Raw genomic sequence first — 16,504 nt, 5'->3', positions numbered from 1 at the left:
ATTAAAAGTACGGGATATGTCACAAAGATAGACACACTCCAAATGACATCATTCAGATATCCTATTGGGTGTACGTTGAAAAGGATCTCTCTATGGTTCACAGCAAATACAATGATCACAATAAATAGATTAAAACTTATGAAAATTGTGTAGAAAAGTCCTGTTTTGCTGAGGGCTGGGCTATAGCCGAAAATTTCAAATAGTTTGGAATAAAACTTGTATTTTCTGTAGAAAGCCATCTGTTTGGAAGAAGAACTTTTCACTGTTTCACAGTCACTATTTTCAGGGAAGGGTTGTTTAGTAAACCAGCCCATGGTCATTAAATGAGCGAGGATGACGGGAATAGATTGCTGACAGTAATTATACTTGGCATGCAAAACTACATTAGTGGAATAGGTTAGATACTTCCTAATTAGGATTGTAATCAGTAACACTAATTTATGATAAATATATCCTTCAAAGTAATGCAATTATAACTTGTTTTCTGGCCCGAATCGATTTCGGCTGACTATGCCAAATGTAGATTTTGGAGCCTCTTCCTTCAGTGACTCCAACTGAATAACTTATAAACCCCCTCCTGTTATCCCTCTTGGGTTCCAAAACGGCCATTGAGGCCATTAAAGGGACAGAGCCTCACGTTGTTGACTCGAGGCTAAAGTAATTTTTTTCCATGTAAGGTGTGGCTTAAAAATACACCCAAAGTCTTCTTGATACTATCGAGGGCGCTGTTTTGGGCTCTTAAGTTCGGCATACCTCACCCAGGCTCCAGAGGAAAACGGATCCTGAAAACAGCGGCATGAACCGAGCTCGTAATTTTAAACACCGCGTCCACGTCAACATTCTAGCGCCCAGCCAGCAAAGGAACCATCCCTGACCGCCAGGTCCTGATGGTATCCCAGCTGAAGTTTGTAAATTAGTATTCCACCAAAGGTCAGACTTTCACCTCGGTGCATTGAAGGCTTGCTGGAGGAGACCATTTTTCCTTGAGGTCGTGGACATGGTTCGTCGAACGGAGGCACACAGCACTTTGATCCCTCACGTATTATTAATATAAAATCAACGTGTCTATACCGAAGCGTGAGTCCACACCGGATTTCAAAATAGGCAAAAAAAACGAAGGAAGGACGGCCTAACCGTGAAAAGCAGAACGCGAACTAACACTGGAAAATAAAAAAAAAACGGCTCGACTGCGCGCGTGGAGCCGTAAGTCTCCGGACCTGAGTGCCGGGATCGAAAGGGAAGATCCACGAGGGATCGTAATCCCGATCATGGTATCTTCTGCCTCAGATCGTGATTGAGGCGCAGCCCCTGAGGTTCACTCCCTTCTTTGGCATCCTCAGGCCGGTATTTCGGAGGATGCCCCTAAAAAAAAGTTTTGGGGGCGGACCTTCACGGTCAATTTCGCCAACTTTTTAGGTTTCAGGGATAGCTCTTCCCTCTAGATCGGTCGTTTTCGGCCACTTAGGATGATCGTCTGATCCTCCTACTCCCTTAAGTTCATTACAAATGGCGCCCAACGTAGGGCCCAGCATTTCCTGGATTCAGACCTAGTTTCTTATTTGCAGGTTTTCTGAATCAAGTTGCAGATAGCCTATTCCGACTTACAACTTGTGTGTCGGATAGAGATCAATAGATTCTCACCAGTGTCCCCCGCTAGGCTCCACGTACACTTGCCTTCACATTTCTAGTTTTAGGTTTCACCCCTTTTTCCCCGGGAACAAGTGTTCCTAAGCCTAAATTTCCTTTCCCCACTTGTAACGTTGGTGATTCCGACGGTGAACACCGGGAGGTTTGTCGAAACTCGTGGGTCGTGTGGGGTCGCGCTGGATTCAACCATGAACCTGATAATGGCGGCCTGGGGAGCCTCCATGCCTAGGAGGGTATGGACGTGGCAAACCTTTTGGAAAATGGTGGAAACTACAGAGCTCCGGAAGGACTGTCACAGACTCCGCTGCTTAAAATGACGTCTAAACGACCTGGAGGAAGCATGTATCATAATGGCAAAGTACAGATCAGCTAAAAGGAGACTCCGTAGCAAATAAGCAGGAACAAAGCTCTCTGCTGGCAGAATCTGGTCGGCGAGGTGAATTGGAACCCGTGGGGACTCGGTTACAAATTGGTAAACCGAAAAACCGGGGCTCGTCGAAAACCCTGTTAACTTAAGGCCGAGCAGATGGACCGCATTGTGCAGGCACTATTCCCTACGCACCCCGTGCGGGATGATGACGTCGGCGCGGAGAGCGCGGAGGACTGTCCACTTTTCTCTATAAAAGAGTTGGAATTGGAAGTCTTCTCTATGGAAAGTCATACCTACTGTTCACCGCATTCGACGCTTGCCTTAAAGCGGGCATTTTCTCTTTGGAAGGTGGTGAGGCTGTTATGTTTAAAAGCAAAAAGATCCAAAGTTGATGCTGTCATGCAAGTCGTGGATGGCGGTCGACGAGCAGAAACACATAGCCGCTGAGCTCGACGGGTGGCGCTCTTTGTAACCCTTGACGTCAGAAACGCCTTTAATTCCGTAAAATGAAAAGACATTCTAGGCACACTCGACAATACTTTACACATGCCGAACTATCTGTTATGGATTTAGAGGGATTATCTAAGGAACTACTCTAAGAAATGCTGGAGGGTCAGAGCAAGATGAAGGTTTAGTCAAGGGTAGCGCAGGGACCGGACTTCTGGAACGCTTCCTATGATAGTCTGCTTAGACTCAACATGCCAGAAGAGTCGCGCCTGGTCGGTCATGCTAATGATGTCGTGGCGCTTGTTGCTGAACGCACTGCCGAGTACGCACAAAGCAGACTTGGCATATTCATCCGACGAGTAAGCGGGTGGATGACTACTCATGGTTTCAAATTTACACTGGAAAAACCCGAAGTAGTGATCCTGATTAAAAAGAGAATTCCGACCCTGCGTCTTATGTCATTCGGCCAATCGACAATCGAGTCAAAATCAATGGTAAAGTCCCTTGGGCTGACTCTCGACTCAAAGAGTTTTTGAGCAAATAAAAACAGGGGGCGAAGGGGAGATAGATGGGCTTACGCTCTTCACAAGCAGATATATCGTAAGCGTCTCGCGCCAGTACAGAGACAGGGAGCTTTGCAGGATGGTGGGAGTGATCCCCGTTGCCCTTCTTGCTAAGGAGCGTAAAGTCATATACAAGCGCAAGAGAGGTGGTAGCTCGTAGGAAACGGCAACTTAGTTACGTGACTGAATCGGACACATGGTGAGACTGACTATTTCCCTGCCTAGTTCTTAAGTGGCCATGGATGTTTTCAGTCTTACCTGCACAAGATTGGGAAGGCACGATCTCCGGATTGTTTGTTTTGCAATGGAGTTGTGGATGAAGCCCATCACACTTTTTTCCTTGTGAATGGTGGGATGAGATTCGTCTGCAACTCTATTTAAACACAGGGGATATCTCTCCAGACAACATTTTCCAAGAAATGCTGAGCAGCGCTGGCAGGTGGAGCCTATTACGTCCGGGTCCTCCTTTTTGCAAAAAAGATAGAGTTCGACGAGTGGAGGTGCCAGGGGCAGGGGATTCTTGAAACTGACAGTTTCCTTCCTGCTGTAAAGAGCCGAGTCCCCCTCTTGTTTTCGTCAGATGAAAGTTTAAGGATCAAGATCCCACTTTCATGTCCGCATCTAAACATACTTTCTGTTCCAAGAGAAACGGACTATAAAGGCGCAATAGTTGAGCTAGGAGACAAAGAAGGGATTTATGGAAGCAAATCATGTTCTAGGGGTTGTTGTCAGGATTCTGTCAGTTTTGGTCGACGTTTTGTTCTCGCTCTACTTGATTCACTTCGGAATCCTTTTGCACTTAATAAAGTTTTGTTGAAAGACAATTATGAGCCTGATTAGAAAAGGATAATGATATCCAAGAGAGAAGGGGTTGACGTTTCCAGCAACCTAGAAAGCGAATCGTGGTTTACATTAAAGCTTAAATAGTATTAAATAATTACTTCCAATAAACGAAGTTTCTTGATGCACATTCCAGCAAATGAAGAATGAATCCGACATGAAATGAATGAACACTTGAAGTGCAGAAATGCTCATCGTCATTCCGAAAACTTCATTAAGGATAACACTCATTTCGAATATCCTGTGATGGTGGTAGCTACCTTTCATGACATTTATCAAAATAGTCCTTCTCAATTTTTCATCCCCACAATAAAACTCTATGTCCATATGCAGATGATCCAGCTCTTGTGTAAAAAGGTCTGCATACATCATGAACTTCAAAAAATGTAGGCGGATCGAAAACTCCAACGGCACAAAGATCCAGTAATGTCCTTCCTCGATTTTGTAGTAATTGACAGTTGTGCACACCACATAGAGTATCAAGGATGACCAGAATCTTTTCACAAAAACATCACTGCACCGTTTATTGTATTTTGATTTCAGTTTGAACCAAAACTCGCGTTCAATCCTTCGACTCATTGCTGAACCAATTATCAGGATCAGATTCGAAATTACGAGCGATGAACTCCAAATAACTTGAACTATTAACACCACCACATTGGTACCAGTTGAAATGTCTGCATTACCTAATATGACAGCAGCGATTTCAAGGAAGATAATCAAGGCTAATATTATACAGGATATTCCGCTCCTCAAGAATGCTGCATTGTAACCGCAAACATCAAAGAGCCTTAAATAAAATTCATAGTTGTGGTAAAAAGCCATTTCTGTCAACTAAAAAACATGAGAAACAGTAGCTCTAGCTCGTCCTTACACTGGGGAGAACATAACAGAAATTTAATTTTTTTAAAATATCCAAGAAAGGACGAAAATTTAATTTTGATAATTAAAAGAAGTCTAAATTGATCCATGGGGTCAGCTAATGATACCCATGTGAAACTCTAATCAACGCAAGTTTAATGATGGTGGAATTACTCGGTTAAACACATTCTAGTGAGGGATGGAGTCGGTTTCCATTAAATTTTCAAAATGATACCGAAATCACTTCATTTCAGTAAATATTGTCGCGAATCCGCCATACGTACCAAAGGTTGGTGAATGGCCAAATAAAAATGACATTGCAAAGTAACATAGCTAAAAGCTAGCCAAAACGAAAGGAAAACCAATGAAATACCGAAGGCTTGGATGTCAGAAACAGTTCTCCCAGCAGAACTCTCCATTTACCTTACTGCCGGTTGTTGTTTGTTGTTGTGACTTCGTTTCTCCATGCATATCTGGTAGACCCTTCCCTAAGAATCATCGCTATGCTCACCAACGAAATGCCTCACGATAATACGATATATAACGCCTTTAAGTGAGGATTAACTTCACATTGTCAACGAGCCCTTTGGAATATCTCGTCCACCACATCATATGTCAAGCATGTCACCACTGACAATTTACTTTTTTTATCCACCCACAAGCCCCAGAGAAGGGAAAGAGGCCGGCTAACTCTTCCATCCGAGCTATATATTCCAGCCAATTACCGTAAAGTAATGAAGGTCCTGGGGGTTTAACGTCAGTACCTGCCGGACAGGCATAATCCCACGGTCCTCTTCGGACACAGATTGATTTTGAGACCACAATCAGAGCCCGGCCATCACTAGCTTAGCGGTACTGGTTTATACTGAGTGCAGGCACAGCATTCATACCAGTGGATGTGAGACCTATCTTACACCTCTGCCTCAACTAAGGGGTACCGCACCCGATTTGTACAGTGCAATTCCACGCTTCAGCCTTAACGAGCTCTGCCTGCGATGTAAGCATAACCACCATCAAACCCCACAAGGGCGCTAACCGCAAATAACCAGGCCGAGAACACATCCGCCAGGTATTCTCCTAGAGCATATGCTCTACACAGGGTCATCCCGGTTCCACATCGACCGTAAAGTAATAGGCAATTCATCGCTGACATTTCGCGCGAAGTTATGCAGGTCCACAAAGCAAGGCGACAGGAAGTCAGGCAAGAACCGACTCGCTGTCGAGCAAACAAAATACTGAAACGGATAAGAAAGCGAAGAAAGAAAGAAGGAAATGTACAAATCATCTCTTAAAAGAGCTGCACCATTGAAAAGTAACGCAAAATTTGTAATTCAAAGCCATCAAAAGTTGCTCTAAAAATCAGCCAAATTCTAGCTGACTTGGATAACCTTTTCATATCGTCCTTCCAAAACTCAACAATACTGCAAAAAAGGATATTTCCAATAGCATTTAAACTTAAAGATGCCAATGGTTTTTGAGAGTGGGCAACCAGCGACCGCAGTGCCTCAGTAGTGGGATGCTTGGCTACTTTGACATCTAATGCTACAAGAAATTACAGTGACGCCAAAATGAAATCCATACCAAATCTTTCTCGTAAGAGCTCGAAGCTTGGAAGGTCACCACCCGGGGCAACGTACCCCTCTACAGTCGACATTCATCACTGCCAAAGTCACGCGAGAAACGCAGGTGGTTCATGAGGGGCCCACAATGGAAACAACGGCCGTTTTGAAAGCGGGCTTTGTAAAAATAACAGTCAACGGCGTACAGCCCTTGCTACACTCTTAGTGCAATATGAGAAGATTCCAGACAACTTGACGATTTCAACCCCTGAGTCTTGAGCTGGGGCAGCCGAGTGAATACCAGGGGCCAAATCCTGCTTGAAACCTTCAAAGAAGTGGGCATCGAACTAGACAACGTTCGATGCATGCCCACCTTCCGAGGCAGAGGACTAGACACGATCGTCGATCCGAGTTACCCCATTACCGCTTTGGCGAGTGGGATGGTCTGGCGGGTACCACACCAGGCCATTTTTTCGATGTTAGAAATGGAAGAGGCGATATTCGAATGCGTAACATAGGTTGAAAAGCCAGGAAATATGCCTGCTCCACTGGAGCTTTCAAGGAGGAAACATTCTGGAGGACTCTTAAAGTAGGCCACAATCCGCTTCCCTCTAAACGAAGCTGGAAAAGTTATGCCAGCGGGCAACTGAAGCATACGACTCTATAATGACACGACGTCATTTCCACCACCTTTAGCTAACCAAGCTACTGGTAGAAACAGGAAACCTCACTGTTGAAATCATCGTGTCTGCGAACGTGGAGGCTTGACCAAAGGGCAAGAGGGAAACCAGAAAATCGGCAGAAGGTGAATGAACACCGCGATCTTCAAAGTACCCTTATAAAGGTCATACGGGAAAATAAGCGGAACTGCTCCAGGCAGTTGTGTGTTGAGGCAAATACGAACTCGTGGGAGGCTGCTTACAAGGTTGTAACGAAGAAGATTCGTGACGTGCCCGCAACTATTGTTCAAAATAATCACACTTCTTTTCCCACAATAGGAAGAAGGCGGACCTCAGCTAACGGTTCGACGGGATCTCTTCTGGATCCCTGGAGTAGCCGAGGATGAACTAAGAAAGGTCAGTTGACGAACATATTCAGAACAAACCCTTGAAGGTGGCTGCTAAAAGCAGGCCCACATGATTCATAAGCGCATTTGAATCATGCATGGTGAAAGAAGTACCAGCCCAGTGGAAAAGGTACGGGTTGGTTCTGCTACCGAAGCCTCAAAAACCACCTGGCGTACCAGCTTCATTATATCCTACCGGTCTTTTAGGCAATATGAGAAAAATGTTGGAGAGGGTAATATACAACAGGTTGCTTCGGTTCGTTGAGCTAGACCCACACAATGATCCTTGCATTGAGAGATGAGTTGATAGAAAACATAGAGAGTTGAATGAGAACTGAATTACGATCTGACACAACGCATACGAATTCTGTTTCTAACTCACCGTGTCTTCTTGGGACTGCCACATTTCCTTTTTTTCAGAAACTAAGGTACAGGAATCAGTCCAGCATCGCCGCGAGGAGCTGAATTCCACGATGTGCGATTACAGCAACGGCAATAGCCACCACCACCGCCACCACCGTCCCCGGCCCTGTTTGAACAATCTCCGTTGCGCCTTAAATGGCTGGGTTTGCTACCGAAATACATACGGCACATGCTCGTACTCAAGAACCGAACGTTAGACGTGCTTGCCACTGTCACTAACGAGGCACATTAGATGGGCCCGAGTGTTTACACGACTTCGCTTCCACTTTCATGGCCAACCACACCCCTAGCCGCGCAGCAGATCCGTTAGCCTTGGAGCTCGCCACTCTGCCGTTAACTATTTTTAAACTTATGTCACTCACTAGGCAGGAATTTCAACAGCCTCGATACACCACCGACCTCCAGTAAGGCCGTTCGATTTCTCGAGAACGCCATCAAACACGTGATCTCTCCGCTGCACCTGAGCCGGATCGCACGGGTTACTGCTGGTATCACGAAAAGCATGGTACCCTTGCCGTACGCTGCAGACAGCCTTATAGTTTTACGGTGCAATCTTCCTCTACTGGACTAGTGGAAAACTGAATACGCTAGCGTTGTAATTGGCGACCATCACCGACCCCCAATCATCGAGAAAACGCCCCTATGTTTCGGATCAAAGCACTAAAATTCACTTCTTGGTGGACACAGGTTCTGCTCTCTCCATTCGTCCAAAGTGGCTAGTTGCCAAGCCTTTTTGGAAACAAATTCTCGTCCTGCAGCTAATAATACGCCTATTATTACTTAACGCACTCAACAGCTATCCTTGGACCTCGGACACCTCAATGGCCATTCATCATCTCTGACGTCCAGGCCGCTATTTTAGGATTCATTGATTCATTTTCGCACTTGGCGCCTCCGAGAAAACAAAGCATGCTCATCCACGAGCTGCACACTCGGCCCTGTTCCAGGCATCCGTTCAATCAGCGCTCGGCCGACTCCAGTAATCTCAGACAGTGGCACCAGCGTGACCTACAAGCAGCTGCTTGCCAAACATTTTAAAACTGCTTTTCCATCTGGTGAAATGGCTTCCGGCACACCAACAAATCATCACCATTGGGCAGCCAGTCTTCTCACGACTTTGCCGCCTCACGTGAACAACACACCGCGGCAAAGAGGCAATTCGACATATTGGTAGAATGCGACGTTATCCAACCATCTACTAATAAGAGGACTTTACTCCAGGATGACGGAGAATACTGAGCCTCCAGTGGGTATTTCACCCAATACCCGGCGCCCGCGCTTTTTGGTCTGTTTTTTGCCGCTCGGACTCCGTAATTCAGCGCACACGATGCAACGCACTCTAAACCATCTGCTCAGAGAGCTCATTCGTATGTGCATACCAAGACAATATTCAAGTATTTTCGCATTATCACGAGTACCATCATCGGTAATCTCCAGCAACTCCTCGACGTACTCCATGATTCAAAGCTCCAGCCCAACTGGAATAAAAACCAGGTTGGTCTGAGAGAGGTTGTCTTTGCCGGCTCTAACGTCAGTGCAAGTGGTTTTCAGCCACCAGCGCTAAAAACAGAACCCATTTCGGAGTTCTCCGGGCCAGTGAACTCTTTACAACTTAGGCGCTTTCTTGAAATGCATAGCCACTACCGTCGCTGCATTCCACATGCCACCGAGCTCCAGGTGCTGCTTCACGAGCTTCTCAGGGGTTGTTCTATGAAGAAAGCCGCACTAACACCTGAAGCCAGGCCTGCATTTAAACGCTGCCAGCAGAGCGTCGGTGGAGCAGCACCTAGCAGTCTTTGTAAGGTTTTTTCAACGCATCCTGGAAGGCCGTCAATTTGTGATCCGCATTGATCATCGACCACTCTATTCGCCCTGACGCAAAGTTCAGACAAGACCTCACTGGGTCAGAACAGACAACTTGACTTCAGTAGCCAATTCAAGACCCGCATGAAGTATATTCTAGGCGCTGAAAACACCTCTCACGCATGAAGACAGTCAACATGCCCACCTCTATCATTTCTCGAGCTACCAGCGAAGCCCCAGCAGAGGATATTCAACTTACCTCTCCTAAGCCATCAACACTGTGCACTAACTCTCGCACCCAGAGGTCATACGACAGCCAAGCGCGTAGTGCTAAAATTCTTCTGGCCAGTTCTATGAAAAGATGTCCTCCGTTGGAAAAAGCAATGCATCCCATGTCAGCTAGCCAAAGTTCATCGACATAACCGTGTTGAATTTGGGAATTTCAGGGCATCAGATGGTCGCTTTGACCACATCCAAATCGACCTGCTTAAGCTGCGACCGTGCGAGGGATACGAAAACTGCCTTACCATAATCTACTGCTACACGTGTTGGCGCCAGGCAGTCCCATTGCGGAACACCAAATCCTCAACCGTCGCCAGAGAGCTCTTCAACCACAGGACTTCAATCTTCGGCCCTCCGCTTGAGGTCACCTCCGACCAAGGGAAGCAGTTTCACTCCGACCTCCTCGCTGAACTTGCTTAACTCGTAGGAGCTCACTATACCCACATAAATCCGTACTAGCCTCTAGGGAATGATATGGTAAGGCGCAAGTGCCGGTCACTTACGACATCGCTTAGGTGCAATCGGAAGACACCTTGACTCCAGGCACTTCCTGCAGTACTGCTCGGGATGCAAACCACCTTCAAGGAAGACCTCCAGACTTCACCAGCCGAGATGGTATTTGGCACATCGTTACATATCCCGGGTCAATTATTCGTGCCACAGGGTACTTCTGCCTGCAGTCCACACGCCTTCATAGCCAACTTACGCCGACTCTTCAAGGCGATTCACCCAGTGTCATCTGCCAGGCATGCACACACAGTTTTTAAGGATCTAGCCACTTGCCACTATATCCTCCGCAACATAGATGTCAACAAAAAACTCTTGGAACAGGCCTACACTGGTCCATGCCGTATCATAAAGAGAGTCGACCACTGCACCTTCGTCATATACGTCAATGGGGTTGTTAAACCTCCCTCTAAGGATAATGTAAAACAAGCATGTTTAGAACAATCAATGGTCCCGTCAGCACCCGCCAGCTCAGCTTTCGGAGCTACCTCATGACCACCAGACCCCTCCCACGAAATAATACTTCATGATGGCGAAGTGGGGACGGTTTTAGCGGATGATCCCTCACAATGCGGCGACCTGAAGCAGCAGGGTCTTTTTAAGATTCAACCTTTGAAGAAGGAATAAAGCCCTGTTCAACACACACTTTTACATGGCGAAAATACTTACTTCCAAGGACTGATATGTGCCCACTCAAATGAAAACAGGCGAAGAACGCGTCCACTGTCAATTGAATAAACACTTGCAGTATAGAAATGCCCACGGTTGCCCCGAAAATCTTGTTCAGGAAAAGATTCATCTCGTATAACCTCTGATGACGGTAGCAACCTATCACGATATTCTGCAAAATCGTCCTCCGCATTCGTTTGTCTCCACAATAATTCTTTATATCCCTGCAAAGACTGTGCAGTTCTTCAACGAGACAGTTTAGATACATCGTGAATTTCAAAAGATACAACCGAATTGCGAATTCCAATGGAAAAACCATCCAGTAAAAATGAATTCCGACAAAATCGAACCCAACAATGATTGAGCCTATCAAATAGAGTATAAAGGAGAACCAGAAACGCTTCAGGAAAGTATCACTGCATCTTGTATCGAATTTTGACTTTAGATGCAGCCAAAACTCTCGCTCAGTCTCTCGATTTACGACTGAGCTAAATATCAGGACTGGATACACCACTAATATCGAGGCAACCCAAAGAACTTGATTTATAAGCACCACAATATGTCCAATAACCAGAAGGTCCTCGTAGTACCATAAAAAGATAACTATATCCTGGAAAGTAATCGAACTGATAACAATCAAACACAACGTTCCACTTTTTGAAAATGCCGGATTGTACCCCCAAATATTAAAAAACTTTAAATAGAAAACGTATCTCCGATAAAAACCCATTTCCGTGAACCAGCGAACACTATGGAATTGTATCACCAACTTTCACTTGAACTCAAGGGAAAAATGGCAGAAATTTAATTTGTTTAAAATGTCATTCACAGCGAAAGGATATCGGGGACAGGACGAAAAATATAATTCTGAAATTAACAGTGGCAAAATTGATCCACTGGGGCAATTAATAATACAAAGGGTGAACTGTAATCAATTGAATTTTAATTATGGTGGAATTCTTTGATTAAATGTGTCCTAGTCAGTGATCCTGCCTGGATATGGTTTTAATTTTCCGATGGTCATAATTTAAAATGATAGCGTAAGTAAATATTGTCACGTAACCACCACTTTTTTAAATGACGACAGAATGAAAATATCATGACTAAGGAACGGGTCTGACAGCCAGAAAGGGCAAAAAATTACACCACAATCTAAAGGACATTGAATTTGAAGGGGGTTGATATGTGACTCTCTAGAAGTCAAGCCTCTCATCGACCAAGACCTAAAAGAAAGTAACCATCCCTTCTTCACGTATACCCCAACACATATGAAACCCGTCAACCTAGTCCTTCGAGGACTAGATTTTACATACTCCCCTGAGGAAATACTCAAGGAACTACACCGCATCGGCATCTCCGAAGCCATCAGCGTCCGTCATTACGAGACCAGCTCGTCCCGACGAAACGCAAAACCCCTCCACCTCTTCCTTGTAACGTTTTCCCCCAAATTCCAACAATTAACACTTACGAAAGCCAGGGCGATGTTCCACTGCATCGTCAAGTTTGAGGCAGTACAACTCCACGAAATAGCTCAATGTCGGAACTGCCAGCGCATTGAGCATGCTGCGTCAAACTGCAACCTACCATACCGATGCGTTAAATGCAACACCCCCCACGGTCCACGCCAGTGCCCTAAGAAACAGGATGAGAACCCATCCTGCATTAACTGCGGAGCCAACACACATCCGGCGAGTTATCGCAACTGCCTGATGTTCGTCCAAGCACGCACCCGCCAGTCACAACAATCCCTCCCCACAAAACCAAATCCCAGCCCACCAACCAAACCCGGTCCCCAACTGAAGCTCGCCCAAATTACTCCTTCACATAACCCGACATCCCCACCATTCTCACACGCCGCAATGGCTAGGAACACCCAGTTTCGACCTCGACTCCGAGATCCTCTCACTATTCAACACCTCCACAGCCCAACTAGCCTCCCAACTCACCACATTCCTCCCCACATACAACTCCCTGTCCTCACCAATGGAGAAGTGACTCGCGCTCCTCTTCTTCCTCTGCCAAGTGTCCCCCAATAATGTCCACTAAAGTGGTATTACTGAACGTCAATTCTGTCGTCAGCCGACAAAAACGCCACCAATTGACCAATTTTCTTTCCGCCCACAAACCCAACCTACTCCTTCTCACCGAATCCAAACTCAACCCTAGGCATAAGCTGCACATCCCCAACTATACCACCTTCCGCTCCGATGACATTGACCGCCAAGGCGGGGGCACAGCCATATTAGTAGCAAATCCCATAGACGCGCAACGGGTTTACATCCCATCCACCATCGCCTCATCCATTGAGTTAACCGTCGTCTCCATAGCTACACCGTTCTCCATCATATTCATAGGCAGCCTCAACAGCCCCGACCAAACCCTTAATCCCGCCGACATCTCCAACCTAGCACAGCACCTCAAAACCCTACCAGTTTGTCAACACAAACATTTCTCCCTCGTACTAGGGGGCGACCTAAACGCCAAACATAATGCATGGTATAACACCACCATAAACGCCAATGGCAATAGGTTAGCCAACTGGTACACGCAGCACTCCCAACCTCTACAGCTTACCCTCCTCCCCACCAACCTACCACCGGCGAAATACCCACTCCTTCATCGACCTCTTCCTGGTAAGTAACCACCTCCTCATCCACCCTAGCCACCCCACCTCCCCCCAAGACCTTCCCACCATTCCAGGCATGAGTGGCCATGACGGAGTGGTTTTCCACTTCAACACCACGGATCGCCTACCCAAATCCCAGTCTAAATTCCTTCCCAACTACGCTGCCACCAACTGGCAACGACTCAACCACAACCTAGCCGACAAACTCTCGACTATCTGCCTCCCGCCCAATCCGTCTCCTTCCGAAATCGACTCCGCCGTGGAAAAGTTCACGGAGTTAACTCAACAAGCCTGCAATGAAACCATCCCGCTCAGACCCCTAAACTACCAGGGCCTAATCACCCTCCCGCCCCATGTCCTCGACCGCATCAAGCAGAAAGCCACCCTAAAACGCCAACTCCACCGCCATAGATACGCTCCCCAGTTTAACTTCCTTAAATCACGTATCTACTCCCTGTCACACCTCATCCAATCCCACATTCAGACGCTATACGCTGTGAAGTACGCGAATATCTCGCTCAATAGGCAAACGTGCAGCAAACTACGTGGTACTTGCCCTCGCCTCGCGAAACCGCGCGCAACCACCCCCATAACACCTCCCCCAAAGCCCACGCCGACCTGATTGCCAACAGCTTCCTGTCAGCCCATAGCACCACTGTACATCTGTCCGACCCACCCACGGAAACGGCGGTGCGCCAATACATCCACAACCTAACTACCACACCATCCATATACACCCATTTCCCAATCCCCCCACCCCAACAGACAGCACCCCACCCTACCAATACATGCCGTCACACCCCAGACAGTAGAATCCATCATCCTTTCCCGAAACAACAAAAAGTCATCTGGCCCTGACCATATCCCTATCATCATCCTAAAAAAATGTACAAAATCGCTATCGCCATTCCTCGCCCAGCTCTTCAACCAATGCTTGCTATCTGCATACTTTCCCTCTCCATGAAAAGAATCCCATATCGTTCCAATCCTAAAAAAGGATCAGCCCTCAGCCTCCCCAAGCAGCTACCGCCCCATCTCCCTCCTCAACGTGACATCGAAAATTTTCGAGCACGTCATCCACGACATCATGCTCCAACACATCACCGACCACGACATTATCCCCCCCTTCCAGTTTGCCAACAGGCGTGACCACGGCACCTCACACGCCCTCCTAGTTCTCAAAACCGACATCCTAACCCAGATAAACAACAACATCCCCACCACTGCTTGCCTCCTTGATATCCAAAAAGCCTTCGGCACAGTCTGGCACGAAGGCCTCACCTACAAACTCTCCCACACTTTCAAATTCCATCCGCAATTATGCAAACTCATCATCAACTACCTGTCCGACCGTCAAGCCCGAGTACGTATCCACGATACCCTATCCGACCCATACAATCCACCAGCAGGCATCCCCCAAGGCTCAGTACTGTCAGCAACTCTATTTTCCCTTTATACCGCCGATATACCACTCCAGCACCCCACCAACTCTCCACTAACGGTCAAAACCGTCCAATACGCTGACGACTTGATTCTTTACACCTCGTCCCGAAACATACAATCCGCCCAAAACCGCATCAGTACCACAATCCTAACGCTCAACAAATTCCTCCAATCCTGGAAACTCCTCCTCAACCCCAGCAAATGTGAAGCCATCGTCTTCCGCGGTAGAGCCACCTTTACCCGCAAGACGCGAGCCGACACCCGCAACCTTAAGATCAAAATCGGAACATCCACCATTCCCTCCGTCCAATCCACTAAATACCTGGGAATAACCCTCAATACCCGCCTATCACCCATGCCTCAGGTAAATTCCATCATCGCAAAAATCCTAACAGGACTAAAAACCTTATGGCCCATCCTTAAGAAAGACTCCGCTATCTCCCCCAAAGTCAAACTCTACTGCTACAAGCAGCTGATCCGTCCCCTAATCACATACGGATTCGTCGCATGGTGCGACGTCTCTTCATCCCAAATGGAACGTCTAAGAGTACGTGCAAGGAGGTTCTTCCGACTATCCCTCTCCCAATCATATCTCCACCCCAACCAAGCTGTCTATGACGAGATAAAATGCTCCCGCATAGACCTGATCCTCCTCACCTCACTGACCAAATTCCTCACCAAATGCTAAACCCACGAAAATAACCTCATCCAGTTCTACTCCCACATCCGAACCCATAACACGAACCCCCCATACCGTCACCATTCCCTCCCTGCAGACCTCCTAACCCTGTCCTCTCAGAACAGCAGCTATCACAACGGCAAACTGATATTCTTTAACCGCCCATACGATCGACATCGGCCTGGCCTCGTCTACTCCACCGCCCAATAACAACACCATCCCCCTACGGGGGGAAATGACACGGCGAACCTCCTAGCCCCCATACTCGTGGGATACAAATGAGTATATCTGCAACAAATAAGGATATGTAAAAACTAACAACCAAGGGGGACCCCGTACCACAAACAAACTGTTCCATCAGACGGAGACACATCTTCCCAGCATTGAGAGTCAGGTGACTACACCCTCTTCATGAAGGTGAACCCAAGGTCAGCATTGGCCTACTGCAAAGACCGAAACCAGCAAAGCTCCCCATTGAAGGACCCCCCCCCCCCCTCCCACAAGGACGAACAAGGACACGTCTGTGGTTTGTATATCAAGCCTCAGTGGCGTAGGGTCTAAATGTTACCTGCACTATCTGAAAGAAGGCCTGAAACCAAAGGAGGCCTTTGAGAAGGTTCAGGACAGACCTAAGCGTCCAGCACCAGAGCCAAGAAAACGAGGAGTAGCGGACATCAGCCCGCAAGAGGGGAATGCTCCCAAGAAACCCAAACCCAAGC

General features: G+C 47.0%; 1 protein-coding gene across 1 annotated transcript in view; it reads right to left on the bottom strand.

Annotated features, from left to right (window-relative positions):
• LOC119652723 (gustatory receptor 8a-like) overlaps positions 1 to 11,766 on the bottom strand; it is a 47,066-nt gene extending 35,300 nt beyond the window's left edge. The window contains exon 1 of the mRNA XM_038057016.1: positions 11,038 to 11,766. Within this exon, the coding sequence (XP_037912944.1) occupies positions 11,038 to 11,356 (319 nt within the window). The 5' untranslated portion in view covers positions 11,357 to 11,766. The remainder of the gene's footprint in view (positions 1 to 11,037) is intronic.
• Between the last annotated feature and the right edge of the window lie 4,738 nt (positions 11,767 to 16,504).

Source organism: Hermetia illucens, chromosome 3 (genome assembly GCF_905115235.1).
Source record: "Hermetia illucens chromosome 3, iHerIll2.2.curated.20191125, whole genome shotgun sequence".
Classification (NCBI taxonomy): Eukaryota; Metazoa; Arthropoda; class Insecta; order Diptera; family Stratiomyidae; genus Hermetia; species Hermetia illucens.
Note: the sequence above shows the minus strand (reverse complement) of the source record. Positions and strands in the feature narration are given on the sequence as shown.